Source organism: Monodelphis domestica, chromosome 1 (assembly GCF_027887165.1).
Source record: "Monodelphis domestica isolate mMonDom1 chromosome 1, mMonDom1.pri, whole genome shotgun sequence".
In the NCBI taxonomy this organism is placed as follows: domain Eukaryota; kingdom Metazoa; phylum Chordata; class Mammalia; order Didelphimorphia; family Didelphidae; genus Monodelphis; species Monodelphis domestica.
In genome coordinates this window covers 133,534,488-133,551,222 of record NC_077227.1, presented here as the reverse complement: position 1 = coordinate 133,551,222, position 16,735 = coordinate 133,534,488, and the positions used below count along the sequence as shown (strand labels likewise).

The 16,735-nt window shown below is 38.4% G+C and overlaps 1 protein-coding gene across 1 annotated transcript in view; it reads right to left on the bottom strand.

The window, feature by feature from the left end:
* SLCO3A1 (solute carrier organic anion transporter family member 3A1) overlaps positions 1–16,735 on the bottom strand; it is a 341,455-nt gene that overhangs the window by 55,129 nt on the left and 269,591 nt on the right. The window contains exon 4 of the mRNA XM_001364866.5: positions 10,047–10,310. Coding sequence (XP_001364903.1) covers positions 10,047–10,310 — 264 coding nt within the window. The remainder of the gene's footprint in view (positions 1–10,046; positions 10,311–16,735) is intronic.

Below are 16,735 nucleotides of genomic sequence, written 5' to 3'. Positions count from 1 at the left end.
TGGGGGAGATAATTGGATATTTAAGTTGAAGAAGTCCAAGAATCTTATTCTTTTTTGTCTACACTACAAACAAGTTATGAAATGGTCACCTCAAAGGCTGTTACACAGAGGATGCAAAGCTGTGATAGGTATATCTGTGGCAATTTGTCACTGTTACATGTACAATTGTACATGGTGCCATCTATATTTCTGCCTTACCTGCAAATCAGGTTGGTGCCAAAGGTACTTCGAAGCCTTTTTCTCAATATCCTTTTTCTGGATTTGGTAAGACAAGGAAAAACCTTCATGAAATAGTCTTTGGATTTGGGAATAAATCTTACCCTACTACTTCTCTTCAGGAGGACCCATTAAGAAACAAAGCTTTCCTGAAGGGATGTTTAGTTAATAATTAAGAAAGACTAAGGGGGCTAGTTTAGAATTCAGATATACCTCTTTTTTATTTTTTTGGTTGCTGTCCAGTTGTTTCAGCCATATCTAACTTCATGACCCTATTTGGGATTTTTTGGGTATTTCTAATACACTAGAGTGATTTGCCATTTCCTTCTTTAGTTCACTTTACAGATAAGGAAAATGAGGTAAATAAGGTTAAATTACTTGCCCAGGGTCATTCACCCAGCTAGTAAGTGTCTGAGGCCAGATTTGAACTTGAGAATAATCTTCCTTACTCCAGGACCAGCACTCTATCCACTGTGACACCTAGTTGTCTTTTCCTCCCCCTTTTTAGCATTTCCTTTAAGGCAAGAAGTGACACTTGTATATATTTTCTGCTTTAATTATTGGATGAATCTTCCAAGTAAATCAACTGCATCATAGTGTGAATGGTGTCAGGACATCTGAGTTCTAGACTAGATTTCGCCATTGCAGTATCATAAGATGATAAATTTAGACTTAGAAGGGACCACAGACAAGGAAGATATGGAGGAGATGGATAAACCTAAACACTGAGAGTTTTACAGAAACATTTTCTCATCAGACCCAAGAGAACAGTGAGGTATTTCACTCCCATCATTATTGGTGAGCATCCTGTGCACAAGAATGATTCTATTCTACCATCTTAGAGATTTCCTGCTAAAATAGGGAATTCTGATAAGACAAACCATAAACGTATTTCTCATAGGAATAAATCTGGCCTTTAGCCACTCCTATCTCTGTAAGGCTTACACATGTCCTCATTTCCTTTTCTGCCAAAGAATGAAGCTTACTGGCTGTATACTCTAAGTAATCCTAAAAAGTTATCCCAATCTGCACCCTAATAAGCTGATACTTGTTATAGGTGTCTCTTTTCCTTTCAGTCTGATTACTCACTTTTTGACTTCTAGTCTTGTGGGCCTCATGATAGATCAGATTATCCATGGTTCTTAGGCTAGGAAAATCTCATGACAATTCCAACCCTCTTATTTTCCCTAAATGCCAGTCAGAGCTGAAACTTCCTGTCTGTGTTGTTTTCATTAGAATGTAAACTAGATCTTGAGAGTAGTTAGTGTCTTGCTTTTCTATTTGTATCTTCTTTGCTTCTAACAAAATTTTGTACAAGATAAAGTGCTTAAATGCTTTTTTGATTGATTGAATATCCATTCCATTGATTTTTCCCATTATGTATTCAATTAATGAAATTTCATTTGTTAGCACTTTGTTTTGTCATTATTCTCAGGACCATTCACATATGCATATTTTTCTTGCTAAATTATGCTGATAGTTCCTTGAGGGCAAGAAGTATTGCTTATCTATCATTGTCCTCACTATCTATCATACTAATGAAATATTTAAGCACAGACTTTATCTAAGAGTATTGGACAAACGGACAACTCTTTATGAAGCAAGGATTTCTCTTTCTTGAAGACCCTCTTTGTCATAGTAGTAGGAGGAAGGCAAAGTTGTTTTTCTAATACTCATTTCCAATCTCTTCCCTACCCCAGAATTAGAGCCCAAACATAATATGAAACTTATAAATAAAGATGAAAAATAAGATATATCTGAGATATATTAAAATTGTTACTTTTAGGGTAATATCAGCTACTTCTCTATTTTCTACATTGGCCAATTAACACATTAAAAACCCTTGACTGTGTTACTAGGAAATGGAATTAAATGCTGTGGTAAGCTTTTTTAAGAGTACACATTTCAAACAAAGTCAAAGAATGCCAATGAATAATGCATATAGTTTTTGGTCTCCACCCAGGTGGCATAGAAAGAAGACCTTGAAATTGGGAAGTTCAAGTGTTCCACTGGTACATATTGGTTATGTGAGTCTGGCTCTGTCAGTCTGTTAACTTTTCACTGCTTCAGGCAATTCTCTTAAGACTGAAAATTGCAAAGTAGGTATTGATCTGGATTGGTAAAGGGTGTTATCTCCAGGGGAAATCACAAGCCTGGACCAAAAAATATATATACATATTTATTCTCTGTCCCCCTCCCCATCAATATATACATACCTAAATGGTTCTCCATGAATTGAATACTGAACTTGGAGTAAAGAAGACCTGTGTTAAATATTTCCTTAGACACATATTAGCCACATGAGATCCAGTAATCTTTTCTGTGCATTAAGTTCCTCATATGTAAAATAAAGGGCTGGATTAGACGGTCTCTCTGGCCCCTTACAGTAATAATATTATGATTCTCTGATTCTATGACATACAAAAACTAAATAATACATATTGACTCTCTTTTTATATGTTTGCAATATGATAATTGTTTATTAAATCAATAGTTCATTTAATAGTGTTTTGTCTTCTGGGAATTTCCAGAGTCCTATTGCCTTCCTTTAGTCTCAATTTTTTCTTTGTGTTCATTAGTGGACTCATACATAGCCTTTGGGTATGGCTAATTCTAAATTAAGAAGTATTAATTATTAGAAGTAGAGCCTATGAGTATATAAACAAAAACCCTTTGGGTGATGTTCAACCTTTATGGAGTAGTAAGAACCATTCATTATTTGTATGGTTTTGTAATCATCCCCCTTTCCTCAACCCCTTGTCATTTTCCTAGGCTAGAGAACAGCAGTTTCAATTTGTTCTATTCAGTTAAACTCACATTTTCCCTTTTTTCAGTACTTAGCAAGTGCTATATACATCAAAAATACTTTTTTCCAAGATGAAATCAAATTAAGATGAATTTTATTTTAATAATTTTGTGATTCCCCTTATAAACAATCAAGCTGTCCTGGGGTGTTGTAAAACCCAGGCAAGGACCATTTCAGTCCCTTTATTGAACTTGATCAGTATTCTAGAATGTAATACATCCCCCACTTGAAACCAGCCTTTTTTTCATTTCTGCTTTCTTTCTTTCTCAAATTGATGCTTAGACGCTTGCTGCTCTATCATCAGGGGTAAGCAGATGGACCTCTGGAACAGCAGATTCCATCATCTTGCCTTGGCTCCACTAAAAAGCAGGCCTGGAGCTTTTTGAATTGGGCCTATTTGCTTTGTGTGTGCTTTCTTTCTAAGACAGAGATATTTATGGGGCCAAGTTGTAAGAAATGTCAAGGGACAAAGTACATAAAATCCTAGAATTCTCTGGTACGCTACTCTCAAGCTGAGCTGTTCTCTTGTCTTTCTAGTATTGGCAACAAAAAACTGCAGAAATTCCCAGGAGTCAAAACACTATTAAATGAACTATTAACTTTATATGCTCATATTCATATTTATTTACTGAGAAGTAGCTGGTATATAATGTTTATACTTCCTTATGGGATTCAGCTTTTGTGGTAAACTTTGATGCTTCATTACTTAATGTGGACTTATGATTTCACCTACGTGAGTATAACTTTCATTGGTGAATAATTATATTAGCTAATAATAGATAGGATTAATATAGTACTTTAAGGTTAGCAAAATGCTTTACAAGTATCCCATATCATCTGCAAAGCAATCTTGTGAAATAGTGCTATTATTCTCATTTTATAGAGAGGGAAACTGAGGGAGACAGAGGTGAAGTGATTTACCCAGAGTCACATAACTATTAAGTATCTGAGGCTAGATTTGAACTCAAGTCTTCCTAATTAGAGATCCAGCACACTCTATCTATCATCCAGCTGCCTTTAATGCAATGATCACAGTCCAGTCATAAATGTTCATCCTTAGTTCTTGTTTGTAGCTTCCTTCCTTCCTTCCTCCCTCCCTCCCTCTCTTCCTTCCTTCCTTCCTTCCTTCCTTCCTTCCTTCCTTCCTTCCTTCCTTCCTTCCTTCCTTCCTTCCTTCCTTCCTTCCTTCCTTCCTTCCTTCCTTCCTTCCTTCCTTCCTTCCTTCCTTTCCTTCCTTCTTTCCTTCCTTCGTTCCTTCGTTCCTCCGTTCCTTCCTTCCTTTCCTTCCTTCGTTCCTTCGTTCGTTCATTCGTTCGTTCGTTCATTCGTTCCTTCCTTCCTCCCTCTCTCCCCCTTCCTTCCTTCCTTCCTTCCTTCCTTCCTTCCTTCCTTCCTTCCTTCCTTCCTTCCTTCCTTCCTTCCTTCCTTCGTTCCTTCGTTCCTCCGTTCCTTCCTTCCTTTCCTTCCTTCGTTCCTTTGTTCGTTCGTTCGTTCGTTCGTTCCTTCCTTCCTTCCTTCCTCCCTCTCTCCTCCTTCCTTCCTTCCTTCCTTCCTTCCTTCCTTCCTTCCTTCCTTCCTTCCTTTCCTTCCTTCTTTCCTTCCTTCGTTCCTTCGTTCCTCCGTTCCGTCCTTCCTTTCCTTCCTTCGTTCCTTCGTTCGTTCATTCGTTCGTTCGTTCGTTCCTTCCTTCCTTCCTCCCTCTCTCCCCCTTCCTCCCTCCCTCCCTCTCTTCCTTCCTTCCTTCCTTCCTTCCTTCCTTCCTTCCTTCCTTCCTTCCTTCCTTCCTTCCTTCCTTCCTTCCTTCCTTCCTTCATTCCTCCGTTCCTTCCTTCCTTTCCTTCCTTCGTTCCTTTGTTCGTTCGTTCGTTTGTTCGTTCCTTCCTTCCTTCCTTCCTTCCTCCCTCTCTCCTCCTTCCTTCCTTCCTTCCTTCCTTCCTTCCTTCCTTCCTCCCTCCCTCCCTCCCTTCCTTCCTTCCTTCCTTCCTTCCTTCCTTCCTTCCTTCCTTCCTTCCTTCCTTCCTTCCTTCCTTCCTTCCTTCCTTCCTTCCTTCCTTCCTTCCTTCCTTCCTTCTTTCCTTCCTTCCTCCCTCCCTCCCTCCCTCCCTCCCTTCCTTCCTTCCTTCCTTCCTCCCTTCCTCCCTCCCTTCCTTCCTTCCTTCCTTCCTTCCTTCCTTCCTTCCTTCCTTCCTTCCTTCCTTCCTTCCTTCCTTCCTTCCTGCCTTCCTCCCTCCCTTCCTTCCTTCCTTCCTTCCTTCCTTCCTTCCTTCCTTCCTCCCTTCCTCCCTCCCTCCCTCCCTTCCTTCCTTCCTTCCTTCCTTCCTTCCTTCCTTCCTTCCTTCCTTCCTTCCTTCCTTCCTTCCTTCCTTCCTTCCTTCCTTCCTTCCTTCCTTCCTTCCTTCCTTCCTTCCTTCCTTCCTTCCTCCCTCCCTCCCTCCCTCTCTCCCCCCTTCCTTCGTTCCTTTGTTTCTTCCTTCCTTCCTTCCTTCCTTCCTTCCTTCCTCCCTCCCTCCTTCTTTCCTTCGTTCCTTTGTTTGTTTGTTTGTTCGTTCCTTCATTTGTTTGTTTGTTCGTTCCTTCATTTGTTTGTTTGTTCGTTCGTTCCTTTGTTTCTTCCTTCCTTCCTTCCTTCCTTCCTTCCTTCCTTCCTTCCTTCCTTCCTTCCTTCCTTCCTTCCTTCCTTCCTTCCTTCCTTCCTTCCTTCCTCTTACCCTCTGTCTTAGAATTAATACTGAGATTGGTACCAAGACAATGTAACTTGCCCAGGGTCATACAGAAAGTGTCTGAGACCAAATGTGAAGCCAGGACACTTTGTCTCCAGACCTGGTTCTCTATCCACTGAATCAGCTAGCTGCCCTGTTGTTCATAACTCTCTAAAACATCCCAAATAGAAGATGTGCCAAAGGTTACTTTAGCATTTCCCATTATAGTACTACAATATTTGGACAAACCATCTGTTATTTCTCACCTTTACTACATTGGTGGTTCACCTCACTTCTTAGCAATAGATCTTTCAACAACAATTATTATGCCATTTTTCATTTAAAAAGTCACTTTTGGAATATGCCACAAACTTCTAAGGCCCATCACATATGTTTCCATTTCCTCTACCTTCACCTGTAACACTAATTCTTTAGTCAATCAATCAATGCACAATAATTAAGTGCTTACTATATGTCAGCCATTGGTGGTTCCAGGAAAGACATTGTCCCTGTTCTCAGGAAGTTCTAATGGGAGAGATAATATGTAAATAACTATATGCATACAAGATAGGTAGAAGGTAATCACCATCGGATGGACCGTTCTAACAACAGGGGGATGGAGAAAGATCTTCTGTAGAATGGGTGATCTGAACCGAGTTGATGGAGTCTGGGAAAGCTAAAAGGCAAAGGTGAGGGACAGATTCTAGGCATAGATGGCATCCCAGTAAAGGCAAAGATCCAAGAGATAGGGTGTCTTGGGTGATGAATGACAGGTAGGGCTTTATAGCTATAGGGTGTATGGTGGTGGTGATGGTGGTGGTGGGAGGGAGGCAGGTTGGTGACCACAGTGAATAGAGAACAGGGCTTAGGGTCAGCAAGAACCAATTTCAAATCTTGCCTCATATACTTACTTGCTGAGTGACTCTGGACAAACTATTTAGCCTCTCTATGAATCAGTTTACCCTTTTGTAAAATGGAGATAATAATAGCATCTATCTCATAGGGATGCTGTGAGGATCAAATGAGTTAATGTACCTAAAGCACTTTATAGACTTCAATGAGCTCTATAGGAAAGGCTTTAAAAGTCAATGGAAGAATTTATACTTGATCCTGAAGGCAATAGGGTGCTTCTGGAAATTATTGAACTGGAGAAGGAGGGTAGAGTGTGTGACACGATTAGCCCTGTATTTTTTTAAACCCTTACTTTCTAGAATAAATTGTAAATGTTACCCCCAGAGAATTAACTGAAAAATGGAAACCTGAAAGACATAATTTATATGTACATACCTATCTCCTGATGTGATGTGAGGAGGGGAGGGGGGAGATGAGACAGTTGTAAATAAATTCTTTTATTAATAATAATAAAAATCCCTTACCTTCTATTTTAGAATTGATACAAGTATGGGTTCCAAGGCAGAAGAGCAGTAAGGACTAAGTAATTGGGATTAAGTGACTTGCCCAGGGTCACACAGTTAGGAAGTGTTTGAAGTCAGATTTGGACCCAGGTCTTCCCCACTCCGGGCATGGATCTCTATCTACTGAGTCACCTTGCTGCCCCCAGATATGTCCTTTTAAGGAAAATTACTTGGTCAACTGAGGGGAGCTTGAATTATATTGGGAAGATCCCCTCTGAGATTACCTACCTTTCACATATTATGTATTTTTCTTATATGTACATAATTATTTTTATGATTCCCCCTATTTTTATTGTGCCCTTGAGGGCAGAAACTGTTTTTGCTTTTCTTTATATGTGTCTGGCATGTAGTAAATAAATCCTTGTTGACTGACTAAAGAGACCAGAGAAAAGAATAGAAGGCCATTGCAATAGTCCAAGAAAGGTTCTGAGAGTCTGAACTAGGGGGATGAATGGAGAGAAGGGGGACATATCAGAAAGATATTGTGGGTAGTAGAGAAAAAGCTAAAGCCATTCTCTTTTGACTGTAGTTCCTCTATCCTGCTCCTAACCCTACTTGCATTATAGCTCCCATGCTGTCTGAGATCTTCCCTTCTCTGCAACAGCAAGGACAGTCCTAGCACTCATAGTGAGTTACAAGAGAGAGGTAATCTGAAGAAAAGTCTTTCCTGTTAATAGCCCCAGCAAAGAGCCCTGTCCAGTAAAAGGCTCCCACATCCCCCATTTCTCCCCTACAAGCTCCCAGGAACAAGCTCTATCTAGTCCTAATGTACACCATATCCAGTGCACCTCCTGCCTGAATTTAAACCTCAGTGTTGTCTCTTTATTCCTTCAGAGGGTCTCTGCCCAGGCTGGTGGGGCTCCCTTGCTGGCAAATTCAACAAAACCTCATTGGTTCCTAAATTTTTGGTTTTGGTTTATGTCTGGTTTTGGCTTGTTCTGTGACCAACAATTTTATCCACAATCCACATTTATAAAAATACAGAAACAAGATTTGGCAACAGATGGAATATGAAGAGTCAGTAATGAAGATTCAAGTATAACATCAAATTTGCAAATCTGGATGCCTGGAAAGAGGAAATTATGGCACTATGGACAGTAATGATTAAGGTGGAAAAGAGAGGAGGGTTTAGGAAGAAAAATAATGGGTTAGACTCATTATATATGATTTTATAGGACATTCAACACAAGATACCAAGTTATTCTTCTGAAATTATTCCTGTATTCTTTTTCAAATGTAACTCCTATTTAATTCTGGATCTAAGTCATGGTCCAAGTGGAGTGCCCATCCACAGAAAAAACCACTCAGACTAGCCCACTTGGCATCCTTTCTGTTATATAAAGACATACTGTTAATTTGTAGGACTACTCTGAACTTGTACAGTAGAGCCCTGTAATGGAGGCATTTGAATGTAAAAATTCATTAATTAAATTAGTTCTTCCTAGGAAGTTATATTAATTACTACATATACAGGTATACTTCAGTATACAGACTATAGGTACACAGACATTTACTATCACATAATTTTAAGATCAGGAATAGATTTAATTTCCCATAGTTGAAGATTATAAATTTATTTGAGATTTCTTTGCCTAAATTCTCTAACAGCCTGAGTCATAATTTATTTCATTATCCCTTCATTTCAAAATGCTATCCCAACTTTGGACCTGTTTTCCAGGATGATGAATTTCTTTTTTTGTTTTTTTTTTTGTTTTTTTGTTTTTTTGTTTATATTTTGTTTGATCATTTCCAAGCATTATTCATTAAAGACATAGATCATTTTCTTTTCCTTCCCCCACCCCCCATAGCCGATGCATAAATCCACTGGGCATTACATGCTTTATTGATTTGAACCCATTGCTATGTTGATAATATTTGCATTAGAGTGTTCATTTAGAGTCTCTCCTCTGTCATGTCCCCTCAACCGCTGTATTCAGGCAGTTGCTTTTCCTCGGTGTTTCTACTCCCACAGTTTATCCTCTGCTTATGAATGGTGTTTTTTTCTCCTAGATCCCTGCAAATTGTTCAGGGACATTACACCACCACTAATGGAAAAGTCCATTACATTCGATTATACCACAGTGTATTAGTCTCTGTGTACAATGTTCTCCTGGTTCTGCTCCTCTCGCTCTGTATCACTTCCTGGAGGTTGTTCCAGTCTCCATGGATCCAGGATGATGAATTTCTAAAAGTGAGCTATTGCTAGAAATTGCCAGTACACAATAACTGAGAAATCAAGGACCACTGACTGTATGATATGATATCAAGAATAGAATTTTATGGAGGTCAAGGGGTTTTTGAGTTCAATATCTTCTGGTCTGTTAAGTTTTCACTTTTTTTCAAGCTTTTAAAAATTATTACATCAAATACCAAAACAACCCTGAGTGTTTTTCATCAAATGTTTGCAGATGAATTTCAATTACTGACATTTTACCAGAAACTTTATCATTTTTCACTTAAATGTGCTTAAAAGATTTATTAACTTCTTAAATATGACTTTATAATGAGGCCAAATGCCTTCGTCAGAGGAACAGAGCTCTTTAGTGTTAAATGCAAATCAACAGGAAAACTAATTTCATCTATATGAATTCACTTTAGATATAGATTTACGGGAATCCTAGAGATCCATCCTGCAAAGTGAAATATACATATATATATCCAATTTCCTGCATAGATCTAATTTTGTAGTGATCTGAAAAAGCTGCCACAGCTTCTTATATTGTACCTAGTGTAGTACCATTGATTCTACAAACTGATTCAACCAGTACAAAGTTTGCAGAGCTGTCCAGAGAGGGAAATCATAACAGAACCAACTTCTCTTTTTTAAACTTACATCAGAACATGGTGGTGAATTTAACTGTTCACCTTCAGAAAGTTAGAACATCATGAGGAGCTAGAAAAATTCATTACCTCTTAGCTGTTGAAAACAGGAAGTGCTGTTTTCTGCCTCAAGTGGGTACCTCAGGACCCCATTGCTGGGCTTTGGTCTTTCGTAGTCTCTTTCAGGGAGCATGGCTTGCTCACTCTCCACTGTGGGATCTGGGTGTGGGGACAGGGACTGTGGAAACCCAAACATCAAGAGGGAAGAGAAGAAGAGTAAGGCACCGCAGAGCAGGAAGCCTACCCACCAGGCACCGATCCACCGGGGGTCATCTGGGGTGATTTCCAGGACACCTGCAATGGCAAGATTACATCTTAGCTCCTTCATCCAGAGGAAGGACATCTAGGACTTTAAAGATAAATACTGCACATGTCAATGGGGACTTTTGACATTTTCCTCTCCACTATCTATGGAATTCCATCTGGAGATGACTGTGGTAATGGACAGTATCTTGGGAAATTCATCAGGTCTATGTAGGAGTGGAAACATCAGTGTCTCCTATGGCCTTAGATTGAGAATTTTTAGTCTTGTTGCTTTCTTAGTTTGTGTTTATCCTCTTAGAATGGAAGAGAGAGAGAACAACAAATAGATAGGCAATATTTGTAAAACATCTGAGAATCACTAGTTAGTGGACATATAGCTGTAAAACAAATAAAAAAGTTTATCCTTTATTTCATCTAAAGTTTATAGACTTCCTAATTTCATTCAGCAAAGAATTGAAATTGAGATCCTAACTTATTGGGTCCAAAATTTATATACACTAAGTGAGGCTGCTATTTTGGCAAATTTATTTAAACCTTGGTTGGTACTCCAGGTTGTAGCAATTTTTAAAATTAATATTCTCATCTTAATTTTTTAAAAATTTATTTAATTAGATGACTTAGAACATTTTTCCATGATTACAAGACTCACATTCTTTCCCTCCCCTGCCACACCCCCTTCCTGTATTTGACATACAATTCCACTGGGTTTGACATGTGTCATTGATCAAGATCCATTTTCATATTATTAATGTTTGCACTAGGGTGATTGCTTAGAGGCTACTTTCCCAGTCATAGCCTCATAGACCCATGTGATCAAGCAATTGTTTTTCTTCTGTGTTTCTTTTCCCACAGTTCTTCCTCTGGATGTGGATAGTGTTCTTTATCATATGTCCCTCCAAATAATTCTGTATCATTGCATTGATAGTAGTAGAGAAGAGTCGATTGTATCACAATGTATTAGTCTCTGTGTACAATGTTCTCCTGGTTCTGCTCCTCTCACTCTGCATCAATTCCTGGAGGTTGTTCCAGTCTCCATGGAATTCCGCCACTTTATTATTCCTTTGAGCACAATAGTATTCCATCACCAACAGATACCACAGTTTGTTCAGCCATTCCCCAATTAAAGGGCATCCCCTCATTTTCCAATTTTTGCCACCACAAACAGTGCAGCTATGAATATTCTTGTTTGTAGCAATTTTAATTGTCTAATATAATAGTCCTTTGTAAGCCAACTCAGGTATATTCAGGATAAGGTTTGGTTTTCCTCATTGTCACAGCAGAAATGAAGGCCTCAGACAGCGTAGGGGTTGTAATGCAAGTAGGGTCAGGGGCAAGAGAGAGGAGCTGCAGTCAAAATGGAGTTGTTTTAACTTTTTCTCTGCTCCCCACAACATCTTTCTGATATGTTCCCTTCTTTCCACTCATGGTGTCTTGCATATGTTGGAAACTCACTAAATATTTGTTGACTTTGAATGAATGAATGAATGAATGGTTGTACCATAAGTCATCAGGGGAAATAATACTATAATATGCCATTTACAATAAGCTGAATTTGTGGGTATTTTTACCACTTTCCTGTGTACTACCACTTGAGAATAAAATACTATAGAAACGCTTTTTAGTGGAATAGAACAGAGAAAAAGACCCCAGGTCACTGTTCCATGTCACTTGGGAACTAAAAGCACAAAAGGTCCATGATCCAGTGGATTAATAGAATTAGACACAGAAGAGGCAAGGCTCTTTCTGCCTTTGTTGCTGACTCACTAAAGGATACTGGGTGAGCAACTGTGATTCTTGGTGCCCTGCCTGTGAGAGATGTAACAAAACCAACTCTTCCATGAAGCTGCTGACAGCCAGTAGCCAGTTTTTGGAAATTGCAAGTATAAATGCAGTAGAAATTATGACTGCCTTCACACAAGGACCAAATCAAATGTTATCCAGAGTCATTGTTGTTAATGTGAATTTTTGTATTCTGACTAATAAAGGGCACAATTTAGGAAATACAAATTCATGATAGAAGCTTCACTAAATTGATACCAACTCTGAGCTGGTGGAAAAAAACAAAAAACCAACACATACATGGAAACCAAGGAGGAGAAAAAAAGAAGCAAATCTGCCTCGGGCAGCTGAGCAGGGATGTTTTCCCCAGTCATTTACTCTGTTTCTTCACCTGCTGGAAGGTGATAAATGAAAACAAAAAGAGGTAAAAGGCAAGGCTGTATTTTCCTCTGTTGTCTGTATACTCCATAAATGGGAAATAGGAGAGCTGGCAGATGTGAATGAGAAAAGAGAAACCCAGGCAGTTATTTTGGGGGACCCAAATTAGTAACACATTAGAAGTTGTGTTTTCATTAGAAACATAACAATGTCTGCTCTCTGTGTGAGAAAATATCCCGTGGATGTAAGGGAAATGTTTCTGTGAATTTGTCAACTCATTTCTGGTTGAATTTAGTATGTGTGGAGAATAGTATAGCATCACATTTGTTTATAATTTGTAAGACTCCAGACAAACCTAAAGAAGCACCTTATCTTCTGAGAAAATTGGGGAAGGTGTCTGAAGGAATGAGGACATCTGGGGAGGGAACAGTTATTTGACTGTTTTGGGGAAGTCAAAGTTGTTTTTTTCCCCTTCTATCTTCAGTTGCTTAGTACACTTAGAGGAAGAGAAAATGCAAAAGAGAAACCAAACAGGATGGGAACTGATTTCTTTTGGGAGAAGAAAGTTATGTATGTTGCCTCACAGTTATCAAATTTGGCTTTTAATAATTCTGAAATGGCCATAAGTAGAATGGAATCCTTGGCCATATAATCAGTTTCTATCATCCCTCCCCCAGTTAAGTGGGAACAGTGGGTAGATTATTGGAACTATAATCAGAAAGACTCACCTTTCTGAGTTCTAATTTAACCTCAGGCATTTAATAGCTCTGTAACCCTAGGCAAATCACTTAATTCTCTTTGTCTCAGTTTTCTTATCTGTAAAATGTTGAGTTGGAGAAGGAAATGGCAAACTACTCCACTCTGAAGAAAACCCCAAATGGAATCATGATAAATTGGACACAATTGAAAAGCAACTGAACAACAATTATCTCTCCCCCCAAGGATAAAGTGATGAATTATGAAATGCTGAAAATGGGCACTACTAGGTGAAGCTGGAGAATCTTGGTGGCATCCTTACCATAGCAGTGTAGAGGAAATAAATTTTGATTTGATTTGAAGAAAGAAAACCTGGGTACAAGTCTTGATTCTGTCCTTTTCTATGTTTTAGGGAAATGACTTCTCTTCTTTGAATCTCAGTTTCCTCAACAGTAGAGGGGAGTGAGTAAATAATAATAAACTTTCATACTTTCACTATTTTGGCATCCTTTGGCTCTGTTGATTACTCTCATCTCCTTGATACTCTTTTTAGTTTTCTGTGGCACTATTCTCTCCTGATTTTCCCACCTGTTTGACCACTCCTTCTCAATGTCCTTTACTATTCTGAGGTTTTGTTCTGGCTTTCTTCTCTTTTTCCTCTATATTATTTTTCTTTGTGATCTTATCTGTCCTAATATGCCAATGATTCACAACAACCCTAACATTAAGGAGTATTGGGAAAGATTTGTTGTAGAAGATTGGATTGTCACTGAGACTTATAGGAATCCAGAAAATTCAGGACCTGGAGTTAAAGAAAGAATTCCATGGAGGACAGCCAATGAAAATGCATGGATTCAGATGACAGAACATTTTGTGAAGAAGAAGCAAGAAGGCCAGTGTCATTGGATCTTAGAATGCTTGTAGAGGGGGACTAATATCTCTGTTGATTATTTCCATTTTATCCTGCCTGTAACTTGTTTATACATGGTTATAGGTATAGGCTTTATATACAACATAGTTGTTTTTATGTTGTCCCCCCAAGTAGACTGTGATCTCCTTAAGAATATGGTCTAGATTTTGTTTTTGTTTTTGTTTTTTTGCCTATATTTGTATCCTTAGTACTTAGGACAGTGCCTGGAATAGAATAGGTTCCTAAAAAACTTATGATTGATCCTCCTAACCTGGCTGTTGAGAGGGAATGCTTTGTGAAGTATAAAATAGTAGTCATTAGCAAGGAAATCACTTTAACTGAAGGAAAGGAAGATAGTTCACATGGCCTCTTCCAACCCTATTATTCTAAAATTCCATAATAAACCTGGCTAAATAAAAAGAATTTTAGTCTTTGCCTGTTAAGGTTGTGATAGAAAGGACATGAGCCTCAAACTCAGAAATGGATCATGAACCGATGACCTGTTTCATGTACCTCAAAATATAGAACTACCCAGAGACAGGAAAGAAGTAGTATAATAGAAAGAGCCTTGAACTTTTAGCTCCAACATATACAAATTAGATACATGACCTTGCAAATCCCTTGACATCTTTGTGTCTCAGGTTCCTTATCTGTAAAATGGAAATAATAATACTTTCATTGCTTCTGTCACTAAACTGTTGTCAGGGAAGGGTTTCCTGAGCCTTTAAGCCTATGTTGTGCTGACACCAGTTTGACCAGGCTCAAGAGAGCCAATTGTTAATTTTCAGTGTGAGTCTTTACACCAAGAAAATTGGCAAATGATACAAATCAGGACTTACTTTATGTGTTTGGTTGATTTTCTAGACTTAAAAAAGTAATGGATAAAATGTTAATAATGCAGATTAAGCTTAAATATATAATTCATGAATTTTTCCCCTGGAGAGTCAGTTGTTAAACATTTACCAATCTTGCTGAAAGTGACATGGGCCAAAATATGACAACTGTATTTCATGGAAGTAGAAGAGGAAAGATGTCACTTAGTTGATATCACTGCCTTAAAATGTTAGATTCATACTTCATAGGCAATGCTGGGTCACTTTTGTTTGTAAATTGCTTGAGATGGTATCACTAATTAGCTAATTAGGTGAGAGGACATATTACAAAGGAAGCCATTCTGGTGGATTTGATTCTTAGTTAAGTCAGTGAGATTTTTTCACTTCTGTATACTGTTGGTAAGAAGGAAATTTTGGGGTAGATAATAATAGCATTTATATAGATTTTTTATTTTATAATTTTGATTTGATAAGTTATTTTGATTTTAATTTCATGAGTATTATCTCATTTTATCCTGACCACAATCTAGTGGGGAATAAAATTTCAAACAAAACTTTGTCCTACTGACAAATGGTCCTTTGAAATGACCTCATATCTTACCTCATATCCTCATTTGGAATGACCTCGTATCTTATTTTCCTATATATTATTACTATACATCCCTTATCAACTCACCATCTCTTGCTCCACAGCAGCTCTTTGAAACCTTTTCATTTCTCCTCAATATCTCTCTCTCATACTTTCTCAGCTGAGAACTTTGCTTCATATTTTAAACGAAAAAAATTGAGGCCATTTGCTGTGAACTCCTTCTTCTATCTTCCTTATTTCCTACTATTCTGATGCCATCTGTTATTTTTTCTTCCTTCACCCCATCTCACATGATGAAGTAGTCTTACTCCTTACCAAGTGCAACTCCTCTACTTGTTCAACTGATCCCATTCTATCCTGTCACTGTCAATAGATTGCTTCCTCGGTCATTCTCACTTTCACATATTTTCTATCTTTACCTGTCTACTGGCTCATTTTCTACCAACTGCAAACATGCCTATGACTCCTCTATACTGAACAAAAGCTCTTCACTTGGTCCTTCCATCCCCACTGACCATCATTCTACAACTCTTCTGCCCTTTGTAGCTAAACTCCTCAAAAAGGCTGTCTATCATTGGAGTCTCTACTTTTTCTTCCTCTTACTCCCTTTTTAACCTCTTACAATGTGGCTTCCAACCATATCAGTCCACTGAAACTGCTCTCCAAAGATACTAATGCTCTCTTAGTTACCAAATTCAATGGCCCTTTTCTTAATCGTCATTCTCTTGGACCTCTTTGAAACCTTTCACATTTCATCACTCTCTTCTCCTTGATTCTCTCTTCTCCTTAGGTTTTTTTGGGACATCACTTTCTCTTGGTTCTCCTCCTATGTCTCAGACAACTTTTTCCCTGTCTCCTTCCCTGGTTCTTCTTCTTATTTTGCACTCTAACTATAGGTACCCCTCAGGGTTCTGTTCTGCATCTTCAGATCTTTTCATTCTATATTGTTTCACTTAGTGATATCATCAACTCCCACAGATTTAATTACCATCTCTGTGTTGATGATTCTCAAATCTATCTACCCTGCCTCAGATTCTCAACACCATCATCCCAGTCTCTCAGGCTTGCAATTTGTAACTCATCTTGGATTCTTCATTGACTCTTACCACCACTATCTAATCTGTTGCCAAAGCCTGTCAATTAAAAAAAAATGCTTACCTTTTTACCTTAGAATCAATACTAAGTATCCATTCCAAGGCAGAAGAGTGGTAAGGGCTAGACAAATGGGGTTAAATGACTTGCCCAGGGTCACACAGCTAGGAAATATCTG